General features: G+C 41.9%; 1 protein-coding gene across 2 annotated transcripts; it reads right to left on the bottom strand.

The window, feature by feature from the left end:
* Positions 1–390: 390 nt before the first annotated feature.
* Positions 391–21,044, bottom strand: nagpa (N-acetylglucosamine-1-phosphodiester alpha-N-acetylglucosaminidase). 2 transcript variants are annotated; one of them, XM_024385728.2, is made up of 12 exons: positions 20,813–21,044; positions 18,789–19,000; positions 18,318–18,585; positions 17,077–17,216; positions 16,581–16,689; positions 15,798–15,926; positions 15,414–15,619; positions 15,238–15,285; positions 14,697–14,825; positions 13,846–13,977; positions 5,557–5,635; positions 391–4,838 (listed from the first exon to the last, which is right to left on the bottom strand). In XM_024385728.2, the coding sequence occupies exons 1-12, from the start codon at positions 20,893–20,895 to the stop codon at positions 4,592–4,594; spliced, it is 1,782 nt and encodes a 593-aa protein (XP_024241496.1). In that variant the 5' UTR covers positions 20,896–21,044; the 3' UTR covers positions 391–4,591. The 2 variants fall into 2 exon arrangements, with proteins under 2 accessions (XP_024241496.1, XP_024241497.1); XM_024385729.2 differs by lacking the exons at positions 391–4,838; positions 5,557–5,635 and adding an exon at positions 13,109–13,263.
* Between the last annotated feature and the right edge of the window lie 66 nt (positions 21,045–21,110).

Genomic DNA, 21,110 nt, shown 5'->3' with positions numbered 1-21,110 from the left:
GTCAAAGTTTACTTGGATAAACAAATTAAAACATACTATTGGGTTTCTATTCTATTAAGAACATGTTTTTCAGAAACAAATATGGATTATATTGATAAAATGTTAAATTACCATCAGGTGTAAGTAATGTCAATCTGCCTAACATAATGTAGACTCTCAGATACCACAGCCTCTCTTTGTCAATATATTGAGTGCACTTAAAAAATATATATTTTTAAACATTCATTGTGTCATTTAAATGGACCATCGTCATTGTATAAAAAAGACAACACATGTTCCCTTTCACGTGAAGAAACCACATCCTTACATAATGTTGCTAATGTTTGTTTCAAAGTGGGCAATCCTTTTTGCAATAGCTACAAGGGGACACAGTTCATTGATGACTTGTCGTCATAATTTCAGCAGTTTAATAATCAATAACGTACATTTTATTACAGAACAAAAACAGACTAATTTGCATTTTCTCTGATATTTAACATGGTGAATTTAAACCATGCATTTGACAGAAAAGAACATTACAGAATCTTCTCAGAGTAGTCCATTTAAAATATATACTTAGGGACAGCTATTCCTTGAGGGAGAGGACAGTTTGTAAATAGAGGGGGTGGGGGGTAAAGAAAAGGAAACCTATGTCGAAGGCCATGTGAAAGAGTTTTGGTGTGTTGGGAATTTGGGACAGAAAACAGAGCTGTGTATTCAAGTTGTGGGGTAAAGACAAGGCTGTGAAAACATAGGGGCATGCAAAGTTAAGGGAGGTCTCATTTAAGTGTGGTAGGCTACAGGCTATTTCATTCAGCCACATTCTGTGGTTGGATTGACACTGTCTATTGATAGGCAAAGGGTGACATTTCCATCCCTCAACAACTTATGTCAAGTCAAAGCACTAGGAAAGATTAATATGTAACTATGGGTAAAAAAAAAAAAAAATGAAATCAATGTGAAATAGGTTCATCGTTTTTTTCTCTCCAGTCCCTTAGGAATGGACAAACATGTACATCAAAAGACAAAGACACACATAGCCTGCAGTATGTTTGACACCCAAAATAACCTGCGATAGGATCGATGATTAGGTGAAACAGAATTTGGGTCTGGTTCTGATTGATTAAAATTGACCCATGGTGTGACAGTTCACAGGCAAACAAGTGAATTCTAACCAACAAAGAAACCGTGGGAGGGCAACCTTTCCTGCCAGTCTACTTTTAAAAGAAAAACACAAACACTCAAGCGAAGGCACACAGAAACTCAATATTTACAATGAATGCTTAAGTTATTGTTTTGAAGTAGTCACAAACACTCTAGGTAATGTGGGTAAGGTATGTCATGAATGGAGATAAGCGGGAGTAAGAACATGATAGGACAACAGAGAGAGGAAAAGAGGTGGACAGGGAACAAGCAGGATAAGGAGCAAAGAGATGCAGAGAGGGAGAGTGACATCCCTCTTAAGAATTGCATCAGCTGAACAGGACAGAGAAGGCGGGGCAGACATGGGTGAGTCAGCAAGTGATCGGGTGGGCCATCCAGTCAGTCACTCCCATGGAAATTAACCTTGTTGACTGTTGAACACCAACATGTAATGGACGCATGAGATTATAAAAATCAATCAAATGAGTTAATTGCGGTTGGGGAGGCAGCTTACAGACTAGGCTACTTCCTTTGTCCACCAAAATAAACCACTTGTGAATGAGGTATATGAATGAAGTCCTAAATAGTTCCAACCTAGCCCAGAGAATACATTGATACTGAAAAAAAGAGCTTTATTGGTGAAAAATAATCTTTACTAAAACTCAGCAGTGACATGCCAACCACCTTCAACAAAATGCAGTTTCTCAATTCTTGACATTTGCATATTAACAGCAAGAAGTTTCAAGTAGACAAGGTATGCGAGTTGTCATTCACCACAATGACAGTAAAGGAAGCACAATCATGGGAAACTTTTACACCAGTTTCACTTCATTGACTTTAGTTTGTGATTAAACACTATACATGACTATAGTGCATCAAATATGTTCCTTGACAAATATTAACACATTATCAAACTTATAAATATTGAAGTATCAATTCCTGACCCTTATTGGAAGGGGACTAAACATAATTATGTCCTTGCCTGAGTAAAACACAGAGGAAGTCCAATTTTTAACAAATCTATATTAAATCAACCCCCAATCATTTGGCATTAGGCTAGGTGCACTTCCTGTTTATGTAAAGGAGCTCCCTTTTTCATCGCTCAGTCATTCTTCCTCCGGCTGGCTGAAATTCAGAGGGCCCTCAAGTCAGTGGTCACTACAAAGCACAGCTAGCTTACACAATGCGCCTTTCAAAATAAATACAAACCGAACAGATTCTACATGTAGAATTGGTTTGCAAATTATGTCCGGCACTCTCCCGCAAACTATACCGGTGTGTACCGCAGCCTGGCTCGTACTCTGGCTAGGGCTGGTTTGTTGTTAACACAGACAATAACAACCCATGCTGGGCTACAACTGAACAATATAAAAACAATTAAATACTTTTTTATAATATGCCAAGACTATTACAGCAAAAGGGTGAAAAAAAATAAAACATTCAAGCAACAGACCCATTAATTGCAAGCGTACAGTATGTAATAAAAATCATTTGGTGGGTGCTTATATTTGTCCTATTAATACGCGTGTGTGATTTGGAAATTCATTTTTTGCATATCCCAACTCTTCCCAAGACACCCTTCAGAGAGTGGGGTCACAGCCAGTGTGACCCTGGAGCAATTCGGGTTAAGTGCCTAACTCAAGGGCACAGAGATTTTTCACCTTGATGGCTAGCAAGGAACTAGCAACCTTTCGGTTACTGGCCCAATGCTCTAGCCGTAAGGCTAACCTGCCACATATATGTCCCAGGGTAGTGAGGCCTGGCACCTCTAGTTGTCCAGCTAGCTCATAGAAGCTGCATAATAAAACATCTACAATTTACCAAACAAAACCAGTCTCGCAACTCTACAACAGGCAAATGTATTGAAACAAACATCTACTCAAGCAATCACCCTGATTTGCATTTTGCCTTGCCTGAAGTGAGAGCGCAAATTAAATTCCTCCATTTTCTTCACCAGTTCAAGGAAGTGCGAGTCAAGATAGGTAACTATACAAACACAACAGCATCGCTAGCACACAGTGAGTCATTGTCACTGTATAAAGTCCTTTCACTGTTTTTGAGCACAAGTCATTAGTAGTCTCAGTGGGACAATCCAACTCCCTAACAGCCTCCATATAGACCACAATCTGGTAAACTGCATGTTAAATACACATGTAAGATCAACAACAAAACACATTTCCCATCATGTGTTCTCCCACAGCCTTGTAATATAACAACCCCTGGTATTTCTCAAAGTGAATCCTATCCTTAGTCTGAGAGATATAGATAACAGTTTGATTAAAATTGAACAATATCCTTCTTTACATCCCCACTCTCCCAACATAATTACCCCCCCCTCCCCCTCCACACAATTCTCATAATATGGAAAAGAGAAAGGATTATCTAGTCTCTGAGAAGCCTCAACTGAAAAATAACTAGAATTAACTTTCTGTTAAATAATTGAGATTGGGGTCAAGGAGCGGTCAACAAACAATCTGTCAGACAAAAAAAATATACTCACTCAGGTCCTGTCAAACTAGTTTGGGTACATGCTTATTTCTGCATTCAAATCCCTACTGCTGCCTTAGAAATTTTTGGCTGAACCAGAAGCACACTTGGCACCCAGACAACCTTTAAACATGATTTCAACAGTTCGTCTGAACAGTTACAAAAATGGGTGCTTCACAGGGCTGGTGGAAACATGACTTCGCAGAAAGAAAATAGTTTGGAAATATTAATCCCAGTGAACCTGGGTGCATTCACATTGAATCATTTGATAAAGTGGACTCCATAAATACAAGGTTCAGTGGGTTGGAGCATTGGGGATTTCCTGGCTAGGGTTCAAAGTTCTTACCTTGTCTGTTCTCATGGCAACAAGTGGAGAAATCCATCCCATGCTTGTGGAACAGGATGGCAAACAAAGGCCTTCTCTGTTTATGTCCCCTTAAAATAGCTATTCTTATATGGAAACATACAGTCTACGGTTGATATTAGTCACGATTAAATATTTTGGCATATTGTTTCTTCTTTGTCACTTAGAAAAATCTAGAGTGGAGGACAATAAAATAGTCATTTAGTTTAAAAGTACAAAGGGTGAGAAGTTATTTTGTTCCTCTTACTTATATGCCTCTTTCTTTTCAGTCTGTTTTTCCTCTTTACACCCACTCTGGATAACGAGATGGTGGTTGATGAGCCGGAGGGAAAATACAAATAGCCCTCTTCAAATAGGGGATAGAGTTTGAAACATCCGGTGGCCTCGTCATCACACCCCCCCTCCTTCTCTTGGATCCCTCTCTCTGCACTGCACTCCCTCCAGCTCTGACCTCTTTATGCTCTTCTCTATCCCTGGCTCCATCTCTTCCTCTCCTTCATTGATTGCAACCCATTCTCTATATAAACCTTACTCCCCTCTTTACAATATGTTAGAGATAGCTCCGCCAGACGGTCCTAACAGGGTAGGATCACTCCCAACCTTCCCCATCACCCTCCCTCAGCGCGGACCCGACCACAGTTCATCCTGGGAGTCTGAGTCCATCTCGAATACGCCTCTGCTGGGTTGCGACCCTTTCCCTCGGTCCCCTGAACTGCACGCACCACCAATCTCTGTCAGTGGCACGTAGGAGTAGTCCACACGGCCGGGGTGGTGAGCCGGGGACCGCCAACACATGATCAGGTGACCCACCAGGCTGGACAACAGCAGAGAGGTCAACAGGCCAGTGACGATGAGCCAGCACTGCCTGAGGAGAGATGGAGGGATGAGAAGAGAGAACAGGGGAGATAAATGGAAGACATCAGGTACTAGGCATCGGAAGTGAAAAAGGTATATTTGCGGTGTGTAGAGCGCTTGGAAAATGTACATATCCAATCCAAATCAAACCCATTTTTATCAGAAGAGGATTCATTGATATTAGTATGGGCCCCAAAAAGGAACATATGTAGGACAATGAGTAAAAATGTGAGGAGGAATTGAGAACAGGAGAGAAAGATGTTCAATGAATAAATCAATTTCAACCTCTCACTCCATCTGTGGATGAAACCATAGCAACTCAAAACAATCCATCACTAGCATGTGAAGGGTAAGGGGGTTAATAAATGCATATGGCTCCTGCAGTCTGTGACGTGTTTACAAGTATGGAGGGGTCAAGCCCGCTAAATACAGGTCTAGACCACTGTTGGTCCATGCAAATATTAGCACATCACCAAACATAGCAGTGGACATGCTGTTCTAGTCACACGAGGGGATTAAGTGATGAATTTCTCTGTCTGAGCAAAGCTGCGAAAAAATAGAAAGGCTGTGTTTTGCACAATGTTCATCTGCATTAATTGACAATAGGAGAGTGACGGAGGGATACAAAGGAGGGAGAGTGGCTGTGCATGCGAGGAGGGCGGTTAGATTGATTTGTAGGTGGTTAACAGCAGGGAGGGGTTTCAGCTGAAATGACCTTTGGCACTTACTCGGAGAGATAAGGCTTGGATTTGTGTGCCTCCTCCTCGCTCCATGTTGCAAACATCTGATTGGCCAGGCAATGGCCAGCTGTGGAAACAGTGGAAACAGCAATTACAGAAACCACTCATGTCTAAAGTCTCATCCACACACACAATATCATACCAACTATAGATGGTCGCTTAGGCATCCTTGTTTGACTGCACTAGCGGTGACAATCTCTCTCCATAAAAACAGGAATCAAAGTACAAACAACAATTTGTTATTCCTCAACATTGCCTCAAGCAAATAGTGCCTTCAGAAAGTATTCAAGCAACACGTGACTTACACATTTTGTTACAGCCTGAATTTAAAATGGATTACCTATAGATTGTCACTGGCCTACACACATTTAAAATTGAAAATGCTGAAATGTCTTGAGTCAAGAAATATTCAACCCCCCTTTTTTTATGGCAAGCTTAAATTAGTTCAGGAGTAACAACTAATTATCTTAACTCACATAAGATACATGGACTCACTGTATGAAATAGTGTTTCACAAGATTTTTTAATGTCTACTTCATCTCTGTACACCACACATACATATAATTGTAAGGTCTCAGTTGAGCAGTGAATTTTAAAAACAGATTCCCCCACAAAGACTAGGGAGGTTATCCAATGCCTCACAAAGGGCAACTATTGGGAGATGGCAAAACACAAACTCAGCAAAAAAAAGAAATCCTCTCACTGTCAACTGTGTTTATTTTCAGCAAACTTAACATGTGTAAATATTTGTATGAACATAAGATTCAACAACAGACATAAACTTAACAAGTTCCACAGACGTGACTAACATAAATGGAATAATGTGTCTGAACAAAGGAGGGGGGGTCAAAAGTAACAGTCAGTATCTGGTGTGGCCACCAGCTGCATTAAGTACTGCAGCGCATCACCTCATGGGCAACAGATTAGGCAACAGAACTGACATTCCTGTCTTGCAGGAAATCACGCACAGAATGAGCAGTATAGCTGGTGGCATTGCCATGCTGGAGGGTCATATCAGGATGAGCCTGCAGGAAGGGTACCACATGAGGGAGGAGGATGTCTTCCCTGTAACAGTGTTGAGATCGCCTGCAATGACAACAAGCTCAGTCCGATGATGCTGTGACACACCGCCCCAGACCATGACGGACCCTCCACCTCCAAAATCAATCCCGCTCCAGAGTACAGGCCTCGGTGTGACGCTCATTCCTGCGACGATAAACACGAATCCGACCATCACCCCTGGTGAGACAAAACCGCGACTCGTCAGTGAAGAGCACTTTTTGCCAGTCCTGTCTGGTCCAGCGACGGTGGGTTTGTGCCCATAGGCGGGGTTGTTGCCAGTTATGTCTGGTGAGGACCTGCATTACAACAGGCTTACAAGCCCTCAGTCCAGCCTCTCTCAGCCTATTGCTGACAGTCTGAGCACTGATGGAGGGATTGTGCGTTCCTGGTGTAACTCGGCTGTTGTAGTTGCCATCCTGTACCTGTCCCGCAGGAGTGATGTTCGGATGTATTGATCCTGTGCAGGTGTTACACGTGGTCTGCCACTGCGAGGACGATCAGCGGTCTGTCCTGTCTCCCTGTAGTGATGTCTTAGGCATCTCACAGTACAGACATTGCAATGTATTGCCCTGGCCACATTTGTAGTCCTCATGCCTCCCGTCTGTAAGGTGTTCATGTCTTAATGACCATTCCACAGGTGCATGTTTATTAATTGTTTGTTTATGGTTCATTGAACAAGCATGGGAAACAGCATTTAAACCCTTTACAATGAAGATCTGTGAAGTTATTTTGATTTTTACAAATTCTCTTTTTAAGACAGGGTCCTGAAAAAGGGACTTGACTTTTTTTTGCTACGTTTATATAAGGTACAGATTGAATATCCCTTTGAGCATGGTGAAGTTATTAATTACACTTTGGATGGTGTATCAATACACACAGTCACTACAAATACACAGGTATCCATCCTAACTAAGTTACCAGAGAGGAAGGAAACGGCTCAGGGATTTCACCATGAGGCCAACAAAACAGTTGGAGTTTAATGGCTGTGATTGTTGTTGATCCATCCTCAGTGTTCACCATTGTAGATTCTCCACAATATTAACCTAATTAACAGAGTGAAAAGGAAGCCTGTAAAGAAAAAAATATTCCAAAACATGCATCCTTTTAGCAACAAGGCACTAAAGTAATACTGCAAAGAATGTGGCAAAGCAATTAACTTTTTGTATTGAACACAAAGTGTTATGTTTGGGGCAAATCCAATACATTACTGAGTACCACTCTCCATTTTCAAACAGTCATGGCTGCATCAGCTTATGAGTATACTTGTAATAGTTAAGGACTGGGGGACCTTCTCAGGATAAAAAAATAAACGGAATGAGCTTAGAACAGGCAAAATCCTAGAGGAAACTCTGGTTCAGTCTGCTTTCCACCAGACACTGGTAGATTAATTTCCCTTTCAGCAGGACCTAAAGCACTGGAGTTGCTTACCAAGAAGACAGTGAATGTTCCTAAGTGGCCGAGTTACAGTTTTTCAATTAAATATAAAAGGCAATACCTGAAAATTGTCTGGCAATGACCTACAACAAATTTGGCAGCGCTTGAAGACTTCTGAAAAGAATAAATGGGCAAATACTGCACAACCCACGTGTGGAAAGCCCTGGGTCTGGGTTAGTCTCACAGCTGTAATCACTGCCAAATATGTGTCTACAAAGTATTGACTCAGGGGTGTGAATACTTATGTAAATTAGATTTCTGTATTTAATTGTCAGTACATTTCCAGAAATGTCAAAAAAATATGGTTTTCACTTTGCCATTATGGGATATTGTGTGTAGATGTTTGACAAAAAAAAAAAGTATCAAGCCGGTTTAAATTCAGGCTGTAACAAAATGTGGAATAAGTCAAGGGGTATGAAAACCTCCTGAAGGCACTCTACATTTACATACTAGCGTAAACACAAGGAACATTCCAAACAAGCTATTAAGAAATGAAACTTGATATGTGCAGTTGAAGTCGGAAGTATACATACACCTTAGCTAAATACATTGAAACTCAGTTTCAGTTTGTGACGTTTAATCCTAGTAATAATTCCCTGTTTTAGGTCAGTTAGGATCACCACTATTTTAAGAATGTGAAATGTCAGAATAATAAGAGAGAGAATTATTTATTTCAGCTTTTATTTCTTTCATCACATTCCCAGTGGGTCAGAAGTCTACATACACTCAATTAGTATTTGGTAGCATTGCCTTTAAATTGTGTAACTTGGGTCAAACATTGTGGGTAGCCTTCCACAAGCTTCCCACAATAAACTTGGGTGAATTTTGGCCCATTCCTCCTGACAGAGCTGGTGTAACTGAGCCAGGTTTGTAGGCCTCCTTGCTCACACACACCTTTTCAGTTCTGCCCACAAATTTACAATGGGATTGAGGTCAGGGCTTTGTGGTGGCCACTCCAATACCTCGACTTGGTCCTTAAGCCATTTTGCCACAAATTTGGAAGTATGTTTGGATTCATTGTCCATTTGGAAGACCCATTTGCGACAAAGTTTTAACTTCCTGACTGATGTCTTGATGTTGCTTCAATATACCCACATCATTTTCCTACCTCATGATGCCATCTATTTTGTGAAGTGCACCAGACCCTCCTGCAGCAAAGCACCCCCACAACATGATGCTGCCACCCCCGTGCTTCACGGCTGCGATGGTGTTCGTCGGCTTGCGAACATCCCCCTTTTTCCTCCAAACACAACGATGGTCATTATGGCCAAGCAGTTCCATTTTTGTTTCATCACACTAGAGGACATTTCTTCAAAAAGTAGAATCTTTGTCCCCATGTGCAGTTGCAAACTGTAGTCTGGCTTTTTAAATTACTTTTGGAGCAGTGGCTTCTTCCTTGCTGAGCTGCCTTTCAGGTTATGTCGATATAGGACTTGTTTTACTGTGGCCATAGATACTTTTGTACCTGTTTCCTTCAGCATTTTCACAGGGTCCTTTGCTGCTGTTCTGGGATTGATTTGCATTTGTCGCACCAAAATGCGTTCATCTCTAGGGGACAGAACGAGTCTCCTTCCTGAGCGGAATGACGGCTGCATGGTCCCATGGTGTTTATACTTGCGTACTATTGTTTTTACAGATGAACCTGGTACCTTCAGGCTATTGGAAATTGTGCCCAAGGATGAACCAGATTTGTGGAGGTCTACAATCTTTTTTCTGAGGTCTTGGCTGATTTCTTTTGTTTTCCCCATAATGTCAAGCAATGAGGCACTGAGTTTGAAGGTAGGCCTTGAAATACATCCACAGGTACACCTCCAATTGATTCAAATTATGTCAATTAGCCTATCAGAAGCTTCTAAAGCCATGACATTATTTTCTGGAATTTTCCAAGCTGTTTAAAAAGGCACAGTCAACTTAGTGTAGGTAAACGTCTGACCCACAGGAATTGTGATCGTGAACTTTAAGTGAAATAATCTGTCTGTAAACAATTGTTGGAAAAATGACTTGTGTCATGTACAAAGTAGATGTCCAAACCGACTAGCCAAAACTATAGTTTGTTAACAAGAAATTTGTGGAGTGGTTGAAAAACAAATTTTAATGACTCCAACCTAAGTGTATGTAAACTTCCGACTTCAACTGTACATATGTAAAGGACTGGGGATTTATTAGGGTTACTCTAGTTTGTGACATACATCCCAACACAGCTTGATTAAGCCCCCCTTAACCCTCCTCTCTTTTACAAGGGTATTCATATTTTAAACTCCTACACGTGTGTTGTAAGTGGCAGCCAGTAGGCAGTCAGTAGACTGTGGTGAGGGCCAGTCAGCCCATCATCCTGATAAAGAGCACTGTCCTGGGCTATGCTCAGAGAGGGCGATCAACCTTGGAGGACATGGGATGAAGGACTGCGGGAGGGGGTGAGTGAGAACACACTAGAATGAGAGGGAACGAGTCAGTGTAGTGTGGCGTTGATGTTACAACCCCCACACATAAAAACGCCACCAACATAGAACTAGAGTAAATAGAGGTGGTGGATCCCACAGAGATAACTAAAGTAAAACAAAGTGGTGAGATTAGAGTCTGCACGGGCCTGTCATAGTTTAGGAGAGCTCAGGAACACATCCCTCCTATGCCCTACATATGGACACAACCAGCAGAATAAGGGAGGGGGAGATGCAGACAGAGAGCGAGTGATTACCAAACCTTCCATAACAAAGTTATCCCCTACACAGACATTAACATGGAGAAGAGTCCCCTAAGCCAGCTGGTCCAACACAATTAGACCCAACCAAATCATGAGAACTAAAATAATTATTTCCAATGTGTCTAAACAGAATACAGAGCGGCAGAATACCGGACCACTGACTGACCCAAAATGAAGGAAAGCTTTGACTATGTGAACATAGCCTTGCTACTGAGAAAGGCCGCCTTGGCAGACCAGGCTCTCAAGAGAACACACGCTATGTGCACACTGCCCACAAAATTAAGTGGAAACTGAGCTGCACTTCCTAACCTCCTGCCAAATGTATGACAATAGAGACACATATTTCCCTCAGATTACAGACCAGCAAAGAACTAGAAAACTCAAATTAAACTCAAATATATTGGGTGAAATACCACCGTGTGCCATCACAGCAGCAAGATTTATGACCTGTTGCCACAAGAAAATGGCAACCAGTGAAGAACAAACACCATTTTAAATGATTATTTCCCCTTTTGGACTTCGTTACAACACTGCATATAGCCAACAAGTAACGAACAAGGAGGGATGTAAAATGACAGACAGGAACAAAAGAGAGGGGAAGAGAAAATGAGGTAATACATGGAAGGGAAATGAGTCTGGGTGTGCTGGGACAGCTGAGATCATCTCAGAGATAAACCTTCCTGATTTGTACTACAATGAGAACACTAGACACACGGGGCGACTACATTAGGGTGCCCCCCCAATTAGTTGACAGGCTGTTGGTAAACCAAGATTTTTTTTTTTGTCGACCAGTAGCATGCGTGTATCACACACGGCCATCTCAGTGAACTAATCTATTGCGAAGGCCTAGACAAAAAGCCAATTTATGCTAGATCCGAGATGTGGTCGGAGGCGCCGTATGGAGGGTGTAACACAATTACGGTGCCTCCAGAGGCATGCAGCAGCCATGCACCTCCCAAATGAACCAATGCGGAGGGCCCTGTATAGCTCCGCATTGACATTATTGGTTGACGGTAGATGGGAGCTGTACTACTTCCTTTACAACAGCTCTGCACTGCGCTGCGAAGCGTGAATGCCATGACTTCTGCAGAGGCCGATTCACCATAAATGCTGTATGGCCAATGCAGACGTCGGATTGACCATGACTCGCCCAGATGCACAATGCACTTCTCTCCAGAATGCACTTTCTCCCACCAATTTGTGCACATTCATTGTTTCAGAACTTCATTGTGTGATTTTTTTGCGTTTGATTGTTAGCGTCTATCAGTTCATTAAAGATATCACCAGTAGTACATTTACAGTTAATTCTTAATCTACAATGTTTGTTCAGCTATGGTCATTTCTGTTAATGCATTCAATATATTATTCCTTTTACCGTTCTCATTTTGAATTTTGCCAATTCAATTTAGTCATTGACAGGAGTGCTCCAGACAAAAGACAATGTTGATAGTATTTCTGATTACTATCAGAAATACTATCAACTTAGAAGTAGGCCTATAGGCTACCTGGCCTGCTCACAAATGTAAGCATATAAAATGTGCCCATTTGGGGATCTGATAGTATTTCTGATTGTCTTAACGCATCACGACTAATGAGCTGTGGAGCTTCTCAAAGTTGTTTTCTTCACCTCAAACAGCAAGCAAAAAAAGTCTGTTTTAACATCCATTGAGAATGACAGTAGTACCTTAAATGTATTTGAAAAATCTTTCCAGCGCTCTCCCTTTCAAAGACCACTCAGTGTGAATGGAAAAATGTCATGCTCTGATCCAGTGGAAATGTCACTAAATAGGCCTGCCTGATCACTTCTCATCAGTGGTTGACTTAGACTGAAATAGGCCCCGGCCCCATTTTGGGTGCTGGTACTGTTTATATTTAGGTGCATGAGCTCCACAATAGTTTTTAGCTAATATTCTATAAGAGGTACAGGAGCTCAAGCAGTAGGACATTTGAGGTGTCGGTACTCCGCACCGGTGTGCTCCTGCCCAAGTCAAGCACGGCTTCTTATCACTTGCGCAAATAGCCTACAGCGGTGTCTGTCCCATGCTCACTGGAGCAGGAACCTGAGGGCCCAGAATATTTTATACAATGCTGCAAGTTTGCTAGAGCAAGCTTCAGACCAGACTCAAGTTAATAGTTGATAGAAATGTTTCAAGTTCATTGCAGACAGGCCATGCATAACCAGTGTGATTTATAGGATATTTTATATCAGCAGGCTGCAATGTTTTTATTTGTTGGCTTTATGTAGGCTATTTTTAGTTGGCCAACAGCAATAGAAGTTACTTTTTAGGTTTGTATCATTTTAATTTAGATATAATTTTGAGTAACCACATGACAATGATTGAGATATGAAGACTTTTTTTATAAATGTGCATATGAAAACCATAACTGGCACACAGATCGGTAGAAATGGTAAGATAAATTGGCATGCCACATGAAAAAAGGTTGCCGACTCCTCGTGTAGCCAATTACCAGCAACTTCGGGAGAGTAATGGCAGAATCTGCAAAAGCCATCAGGAGAGGGAAGAGGATGGTTGGGTCAGGTTAAGATTTTTCTTCTGGTTATCTAGATCTCTGGCTCCCTCTTGAGTCATGTGTCTTATTTCAAACAGTGAGCTAAAAGCATCAGACAAGCTCAATGCATATAGTTGATTTTAACAAACTACATAGGATGTGTCTATATGGAGAAATACACATTTAAAAATGTCAACCAATCGATTTGGCGAAAGAACAGACTTCAGTCGACCAAGATCTTTTTAGTTGGGGACAGCCCTAGACTACATACAGCCAACTGAAACAAATCCTGAATGTCTGTACCATGTAATGATGGGTAACCAATAAAAACAGACAAGTCATGTTTGGGAGAAAACCTATGCTAGCAGGCTTAGAATGAAGTGGTCCACATACTGTACAAGACACTTTACAGGACGACAACTATGAAACTATTAGTACTTTTTAGAGACTGAGGTGCAGAAATCATGAATAGAGGCTTGTAACCTCTTTATGCAGTATGTTGTGATCCATTTAGTTACTGCAACTACTAGTGCTCTGAGTAGGTGGGGGAGTAACAGGTGGTTCCATACCTCTGTGTATGCTCTGGTTCTTCTCTCCCTGGAACAGGGCATTGCAGCTTCCTGTGACCGGGTCACATGGGCACATGTCCTGGCACTGGCACTCCTGCCCACAGTCCAGCCCGTACAAACCCAGAGGACACTCTGAGGGGAACACAGGAAGTGATGCGAGACACCAGGGAAACAGGGTGAGATGTCACTGGAAAATACAATAAAGCTTTAATGTAAAGAAACTTCCCTGCTGAAAACTACTGCTTTAGCTTGCAACATCCGGGGTTCGTACCAATGTTTTAGTTTCCTAGACCTTCTTAGGGATTTTAAGATAATGTTCACAATATGTAATTGTCACACATAAGCTATTCCATAATACATGGGAACTACAGCATTGATGAACATGAAGAGTTTAACAGCTCTGACAAGACAATAAGACATCAACAATAGCTTAATTTAATCTCCAACGCCACAGGTATTCAGTCCAGGATTTGGGCATCAGAGTGCCAAGGAAGTGATATAACGAAGGCTTAGCATATTAGGGCTAATGTGTTCCAGCAGTTCTCATTCAGAGATTTGGAGCAAGACTATTGGCAGAAGTCGTACAGAGGGGGAGAATGTTCTAGCCAGACCACTGGGAAAGCTTTTGTTGCTCACCGTTATCCCTGTGAGACTGGGAATAAGGCATAACATTGGAAGCACTCCAAGGTGATATAGCTAAAACAGGTGAGGGAAAGTCTGGGAATGTGAAAGAGAAATTAGGAATTGATAGGGGATTACGAATTTGCTTTGGAGGGTTGTAAAGGTTGTTTTAGGTGTACACCAATCAATCAGGGTTACACACTTATCCTGCTGCACTACTAGCAACACACCTTGTTCACAGGAGTCGCCACGGAAACCAATGGGGCAGCTGCAGTCACCGTGAACAGTGTCACATAAGCCCCCGTTAGTGCAGTTGCATGTCTGGTTGCAGCTGTCTCCATAGAAACCCAAATCACACACTGAGCGAGACAGAGAAAATAAGTTAAAATACACTAGTAAGCTGTGATAGGTAGACGGTCAGATACTGTAGATTTTGGAGGGAGTATTACAAGACATGAGGACAATATGTCATTGTATACAGTTATGTAGGACACAGGTTTGGTCAGGAAGGTAAAGAGTGTATTATAGGGCCATTGGGTTGGGAGAAGGTGCAGTGAGTGAAAGAAAATGTGAGGTCTAGGAGGTGTTAAAGTACTGCCCTGGAATGTGAAAGTTATAACTACCAACCGTAATTGCCAAAGCTCGACAGAGCACATTCTTCACAAATCATAGGGTCCTGGGGACAAGCAACATGTTTCACACCAGGAGAAATGACAGACTTGTTGTGTAAACAAACCAAGCCAGAGAGAGAGACAGAGAGAGGCTGATTACCTTGGCTGCAGTTCTTTCCTCTCCATCCAGCGTCACACGCACAGCCATCTGCACCAGGAGAGAGGGATGAGATGAGAGAAAGAGAATAGAGAAATAGGAGAGGCATTTCATTGTAACCTCAGAGAGCTGGTTCAGACCTCGAGAGGAGAGAAAAACTGTACCCATTCCTCACTCACCCTGTGTACAGACACCGTGGGCACCACAGGCGGGAGGTTGGCACACCAGGGTGTCACAGCCAGTCCCACTCCAACCCTCCTGGCATTGGCAGTGCCCATTGATACACGTCCCGTGCCCGCTGCAGTCCTCAGGCTGACACTGGGGCTGGTGGACGCACAGGATGGTGGAGACCCGCCGAGGGCAGCGCCACATGGGGTTTGAGAGACTGAAGGAAGGAATAGAGGAGCATGGAGACAAAGAGCAGGTGAGAGAATGAATATCATGAATATTATAATTTACAGTGTGTCAAACAGCAACAACATATGACTAAAATAATAATAAATGAATAAACCTTGTAATGTCATTGCAATGAATATGTGACGTGAGCTTTCTGATTGGCTTACCAGTGGTCCGAGGGGTAGCTGGCCAATGAGCCGTTTGCCACATAAGTGGAGGAACCACCCCCATCCAGGTTGATGGCATTGATGACCCCCTGACCTTTCAGAAAATCTGCCACCTCCCAAAGATTCATACTAGAGAGAGGAGAGAACAATTGGTACAAAACCACTAGTACAGTACTGTACCATAGGGCCATATAGGAGGAAGGTGCTTGCATTTAAAGCAAAACAAATCCATAAGGACGTCTGAAGCAATGTTAATTGTGTGACAAATAAGGTCAATTCATTGGAGAAGGTCAATGGTTGGTCTGATTTGCACCGAGAGACTGCGCTTACTAGATAAGATTTATTGACTTTATATGGCCTGATAGAGTGGAGAGGCCATGGACATGAACAGACATGTCCCCTTGTGGTCTTTCCAAAGCAATGTCTTAAACTCATGAAACTCTAGGTTAACGAGGTAATTTGTTCATTGCACTGGTGCAGAGAAAGCCAGATCAATAGAATTGATTAGAGCCTTTTTACTTAGCCCCATCTCCCTTCATATGCCTAAATGGCCCCACTTCTGCCTCCAATCAAACCTGCATTGTCTCACATTCCTTTCACTCTCCATCACTTTGACCAACCAATTTCTCCCCCCCCCCCACTGTATTCCCTCTCCTGACTCCCACAATACTCTCCACTTTTTCACCCTCATCCAATTACACCTGTATTATTTTCCACCCTTTCTATCTCCTTACCCTCTTCTCCCTCCCTTTTCTCAACTCCTCATCTCTTGTCCATTCTTACCCTCTGCGGTCAGTCTGTCCATCTATGTGGAACAGGATTAGTTTCCCCTCCTGATCGTGACCAACCGCTGTCCTGGCTGACACTACGTCCACAAAATGGCGGAAATTCCCTGCGGAATCAAATGCATGAAAATTGAATTGAAGCATACTGGCTGAATTTGATAAAAACAACAATGATGTATTCTACATAATCAGAATGGGCAAACAGGGTTTCACCATATGCATTTGTCAATTGTGCCCAATGCAATTTCTCTTCATATTTCTAAATGTATTTTTTATGATGTATTTTGACAACTCCCTGATGTTTTAAATGGCCATGTTATATGAGTGACGTGAAGCCAAAAACAGATTTGAGTAAGCCGATGCTAGACCTGCATTTAATGTAGACTTTTACCTAAAGTAATATTAAAATATGTCAATACTAACTACATATATCTCTAGCATTTTAAGTAAGTATGCCTAAGTTGAAGACATCCTCAGTATCCTGCAGTAGCTACCTGTCTCCTGTGTCGTGTCACACTCAGCCTCTATGCTCTGGTTAATGTAGACCTGGCTGTTTCGGAGCAGCCACACCACCCCACTGACCAACTGCACAAAGGGGTTGGCTTCATCCTGAACGTCCTCCTCAGAGAGATAACTTGAGACAAAAAGAAGTAGAGAAACAGGATGTAGAGAGGGTAAATCAGGGACAAAGATTAGGAAAAAGTCAAGTTACCCCCAAACAGCATCAAATAACACCAGTCAGTCATATCTCAAGAAAGGAATAACCAACTGTGGAACAAGGTACTCATGAGATCACATGCTTTGATACTCATGTTAAAAAGGGTACATTCAGCAATCTAGTGAGATAAAACATGTTGGCTTAGTCAGCCAAAAAGCTCAAGTGCATCCTGAATCTCTGTACACAGTGTTTTCACCTGGCTAGCTTTGTTGGCCCCACAATAAAATGTTTGTACTTCAGTTAAATAGCTTAGTGTTCAAAGCCCTTGGACTCTAACCTACGAGAAATCTATGGGGGGAATGAGATGTGGGGGGCACATTGGACACAGTGAATGGTTTGGTGATTCTGCCATTACAATATTACATCAGCCACTACACAAGAACCAAGCGGCTGGTTTTATCGGTTTAGGTACCACTGCTTTTTTCACTGCTCTTATTTTTCCCCATCAAACGTACCTGAACGTAAACACCATTATCTGGGAAACAGGAAAATTCCAAGGTAGAGCCAATACTCTACACGGAATGACTGACCGGTCAACACAACACACTTCACCAGGGAACAGGGAGTACCGTCCTAATCTAACTGGTTATGTTCCAAAGTAGACGTCATTTACGCGATAGGGTTATTGTGGCATGTGCGTGTGTTTTCGTTGGGTGGCTTAATTTGGGCATGGAGGTTTGGCTAGCGGAAGTTCATTAAAGTTTCATATGGAGAAACAATAATAATAATTGCTGTTAGGGAGATGAGATAAGACTTGCGCTAATTTAGAATGAGTAATAATCGTAGCATGTAATAAAGGCCTTTGTGTTTGAGCAAATAAACATAAGATCTTTGTATTTTATGATAACAGGATCAGTGTTCCACAATCTCAACTACAAGCCTTGACAGCATGTCTAGAAAAAGTTATGAAGTCCAAGTTTCTGTTAGAAATTATACACATTACAACCACAAATGGAGCTCAAGTTGAGGTACAGAGAGATATTGAGAAGGAAATTCAACGAGACCGGCAGCTCTTACCCAAACACCAGCGTCCCGTCCCTCCGGATGCCAAACTGGGCATTCTGCAACCCTTTGCTGTCCCTCACTTGCACCCCATCACTCACTAGATTCCCCAAACACTCCCCGGTCCTAGTATCAAAGAAACCTCCATTCTGGGCATAGAGACACCTGCCGGCTCTAGCAGTTTCCTCCACCGCCTCCCTCTGGTTCATCCCACACCCTCCCGGCCCTCCAGGCTCCAGCACAGACACCGTCCTCAGGGGGTCGTGGACCACTGTAATGTGACCTGTGGCAGGGAGGAAATAATTTCTTAATTTTAGAGTTTATATACACAACAACAAAAAATTGGAAAAGAATCTCACTTGGCAAAAGCCTAATATTGTAAGGGTGTGGTTTTTAAACTGCTGAATAGCTATGGAAACAAAGAAAATAACATTTAGCCATAATGATTTTTAGGGGTATTTTCAAAATAACATTTCCTCCACTGACCTGTGACCCATCGGGTTGTGCCAGGGACGTCAGAGATGAAGACTTTCGACTCAGCCACGGGCACCCCAGTGTGGTTGCTGGCAGGCCAGGTCTGGTGGGTGACGTTGCCATGGACAACGGACTGGCAGTCTCGGACATGACGGTGGGAGTGCGAGGGTCCATGGCTATGGCCGTAGGGGTACGGCGATAGGAGGTCATCGTCCAATGAGGGACTGTGGAGAACAAATATCCAGTTGTTTCAACTTTATTTACTCATGATGATACACTTCTCCTGAGTCCATATTGCATTAAACCTGATGCAAAATAGACAAACTGCATTCAAAGAAATCAAGATCAGCAGTGAAAATGTTTATAAATGTTTTCTTTAAAGTAAAAGTACTTGTGACACATTTATTGAGTTGAGTCCAAAAACACTCTCAAACAATTGACTTATTATCAGTGCGTCAATGTGTCAAAAGAGTGTTGGTCATGTGACTAAATGTTTTCCAGAAGAAAAAGCCTTGGCCCACTTCAGACCAAGTTCTTTGCTATCCGGGATCCTTAGTACGTCTCAATGCTTATGTCACCAAATTGAAGTTGAAATGGCTACGGTAAGGGTTAATAAAGATGCACTATGCAAGATACAATATGCAGAAATCACACCTGATTTCAGTTAAAGTAACAAAACAGGCAAATATAGTGTAGAGAATCATTGTACCATCTAAACCACTGTGAAATATATATTCCATAACCAAAAATATAGTATTTTTAGCAGTTTGAAGCTGGTCGTACAAAAACAATAGTAAAAGACGCAAAAATGTAACTTTAAAACAGAAAGCATAGAAATAGGGCACATAACAGATCTCCCGCTTCATAGACATGCTTTCAATGAGCTCTATAACTCCCATTTCTATGTGAATTTTGTGGGGTCGCCCAAAAAGTTGCATTTTTGCAGCTTTAACTTGAGACCTTCAAATGGGTATTCTATGACATTAGACAACATATGACAGCTTATGCTAGTTGATAGGATGAGAGAAATGCTGGAGAGGTTGTTGTAACAAAGTAAAGACAGGGTCTGTAAAAAACAGACAAACTTGAGAATTGATTACTAGGAATTGATTTATATAATTTGAGATACAAGCACAGCACTATACAATACTGCTCTCTAGCGTTGATTATATCAAACTACCCGGAAACTTCAAGATGGGTGGTGACCAAAGAAACATCTCTGCCTCAATGCAATGACGTGTACTTTAACGTGGACTTCAGATTTGTACTTTAAATAACAATATAATTTTGTCAAGAATAGGGGAGGAGTTATTTCATGCATTAAAAAAAAGCTCATATTTAACATTAGCAACGTACAAAAAAATACGAATATGAAAATGTATGGACTAAAATGTCAAATGTATGAGGGTAAATTAGTATTCCCTACCTATGTTCTGGGATTATAAACTAACCAACTAATGCATTCATAATTTGGTCAGTTATAATAAACACACACAGTGTATTTCAGATGGGTCCTCAGCTTGCAGTGAAGCAAAGTGTGTGTGCCAAAGACTTCGTCACTTGACTATATTCACAAATGGACAGCATACCGTTATCTCTACTGTCAGAGACAAGAATGACTTTGCACTTTACTGCTGCCACTGCAATAGATAAACATTATAATCAAGCAACTGGCTGGCTATAACTGACCAAATTATGAATGCATTAGTTGGTTAGTTTATAATCCCAGAACATAGGTAGGGAATACTAATTTACCCTCATACATTTAACATTTTAGTCCATACATTTTCCTTGGGAATAGAACCCACAAATCTGGAACTGCATGAGCCATGCTCTACTAACTTAACTACACGGGACTACGAAGTCAGATAAGTGCTCCTCACAGGCTGTCCTAACAGGATTATTGTCTGCCTCTTTTAGACAGCAGCACAAGCACAACCAACCTAGCTAGCTAGCGAGCGAGCAGGCTAGCGCTTGTTAACTTCTGAGTCTGATTGTGAAAGTTTTGCTAGCGAGCTAGAAACGACGGCCCTTACCCAATATTGTTGCACTCCGAAAGCCAAATACCAATCCATATCAGAAGCAACGCAAAATGACCATTCACTGAAAGTGTTGCCATATGATAGCATAGACATTGAAAGTGTGCGCCTGCCTCACTCTACTTTTTAGCTACCATAATCAACGCGAGGGAAGTCATATGACTTGTCCAAGACAAGAAGAGCACATGATGTTCTGTTTACTTTGCCTGCTGAAAACGTCCAATATAAATGACACTGAAATGCACAGTTGTAGCTGTTACATATTGTTCGCTAAATTAGCAAAGTTAACCAATAA

The sequence above is a fragment of the Oncorhynchus tshawytscha genome, linkage group LG23 (genome assembly GCF_018296145.1).
Source record: "Oncorhynchus tshawytscha isolate Ot180627B linkage group LG23, Otsh_v2.0, whole genome shotgun sequence".
NCBI classification, from domain to species: Eukaryota; Metazoa; Chordata; class Actinopteri; order Salmoniformes; family Salmonidae; genus Oncorhynchus; species Oncorhynchus tshawytscha.
This window is presented reverse-complemented; position numbering and strand designations above follow the sequence as displayed.

Coding starts and splice junctions, on each gene's coding strand:
- nagpa (XM_024385728.2), bottom strand. CDS start 20,895: ATGGCAACACTTTCAGTGAATGGTCATTTTGCGTTGCTTCTGATATGG. Junction 17,217..18,317: donor GACGGGACGCTGGTGTTTGG/GTAAGAGCTGCC, acceptor TTTTGTCTCAAG/TTATCTCTCTGAGGAGGACG. Junction 15,286..15,413: donor CCACGGTGTCTGTACACAGG/GTGAGTGAGGAA, acceptor CTCCTGGTGCAG/ATGGCTGTGCGTGTGACGCT.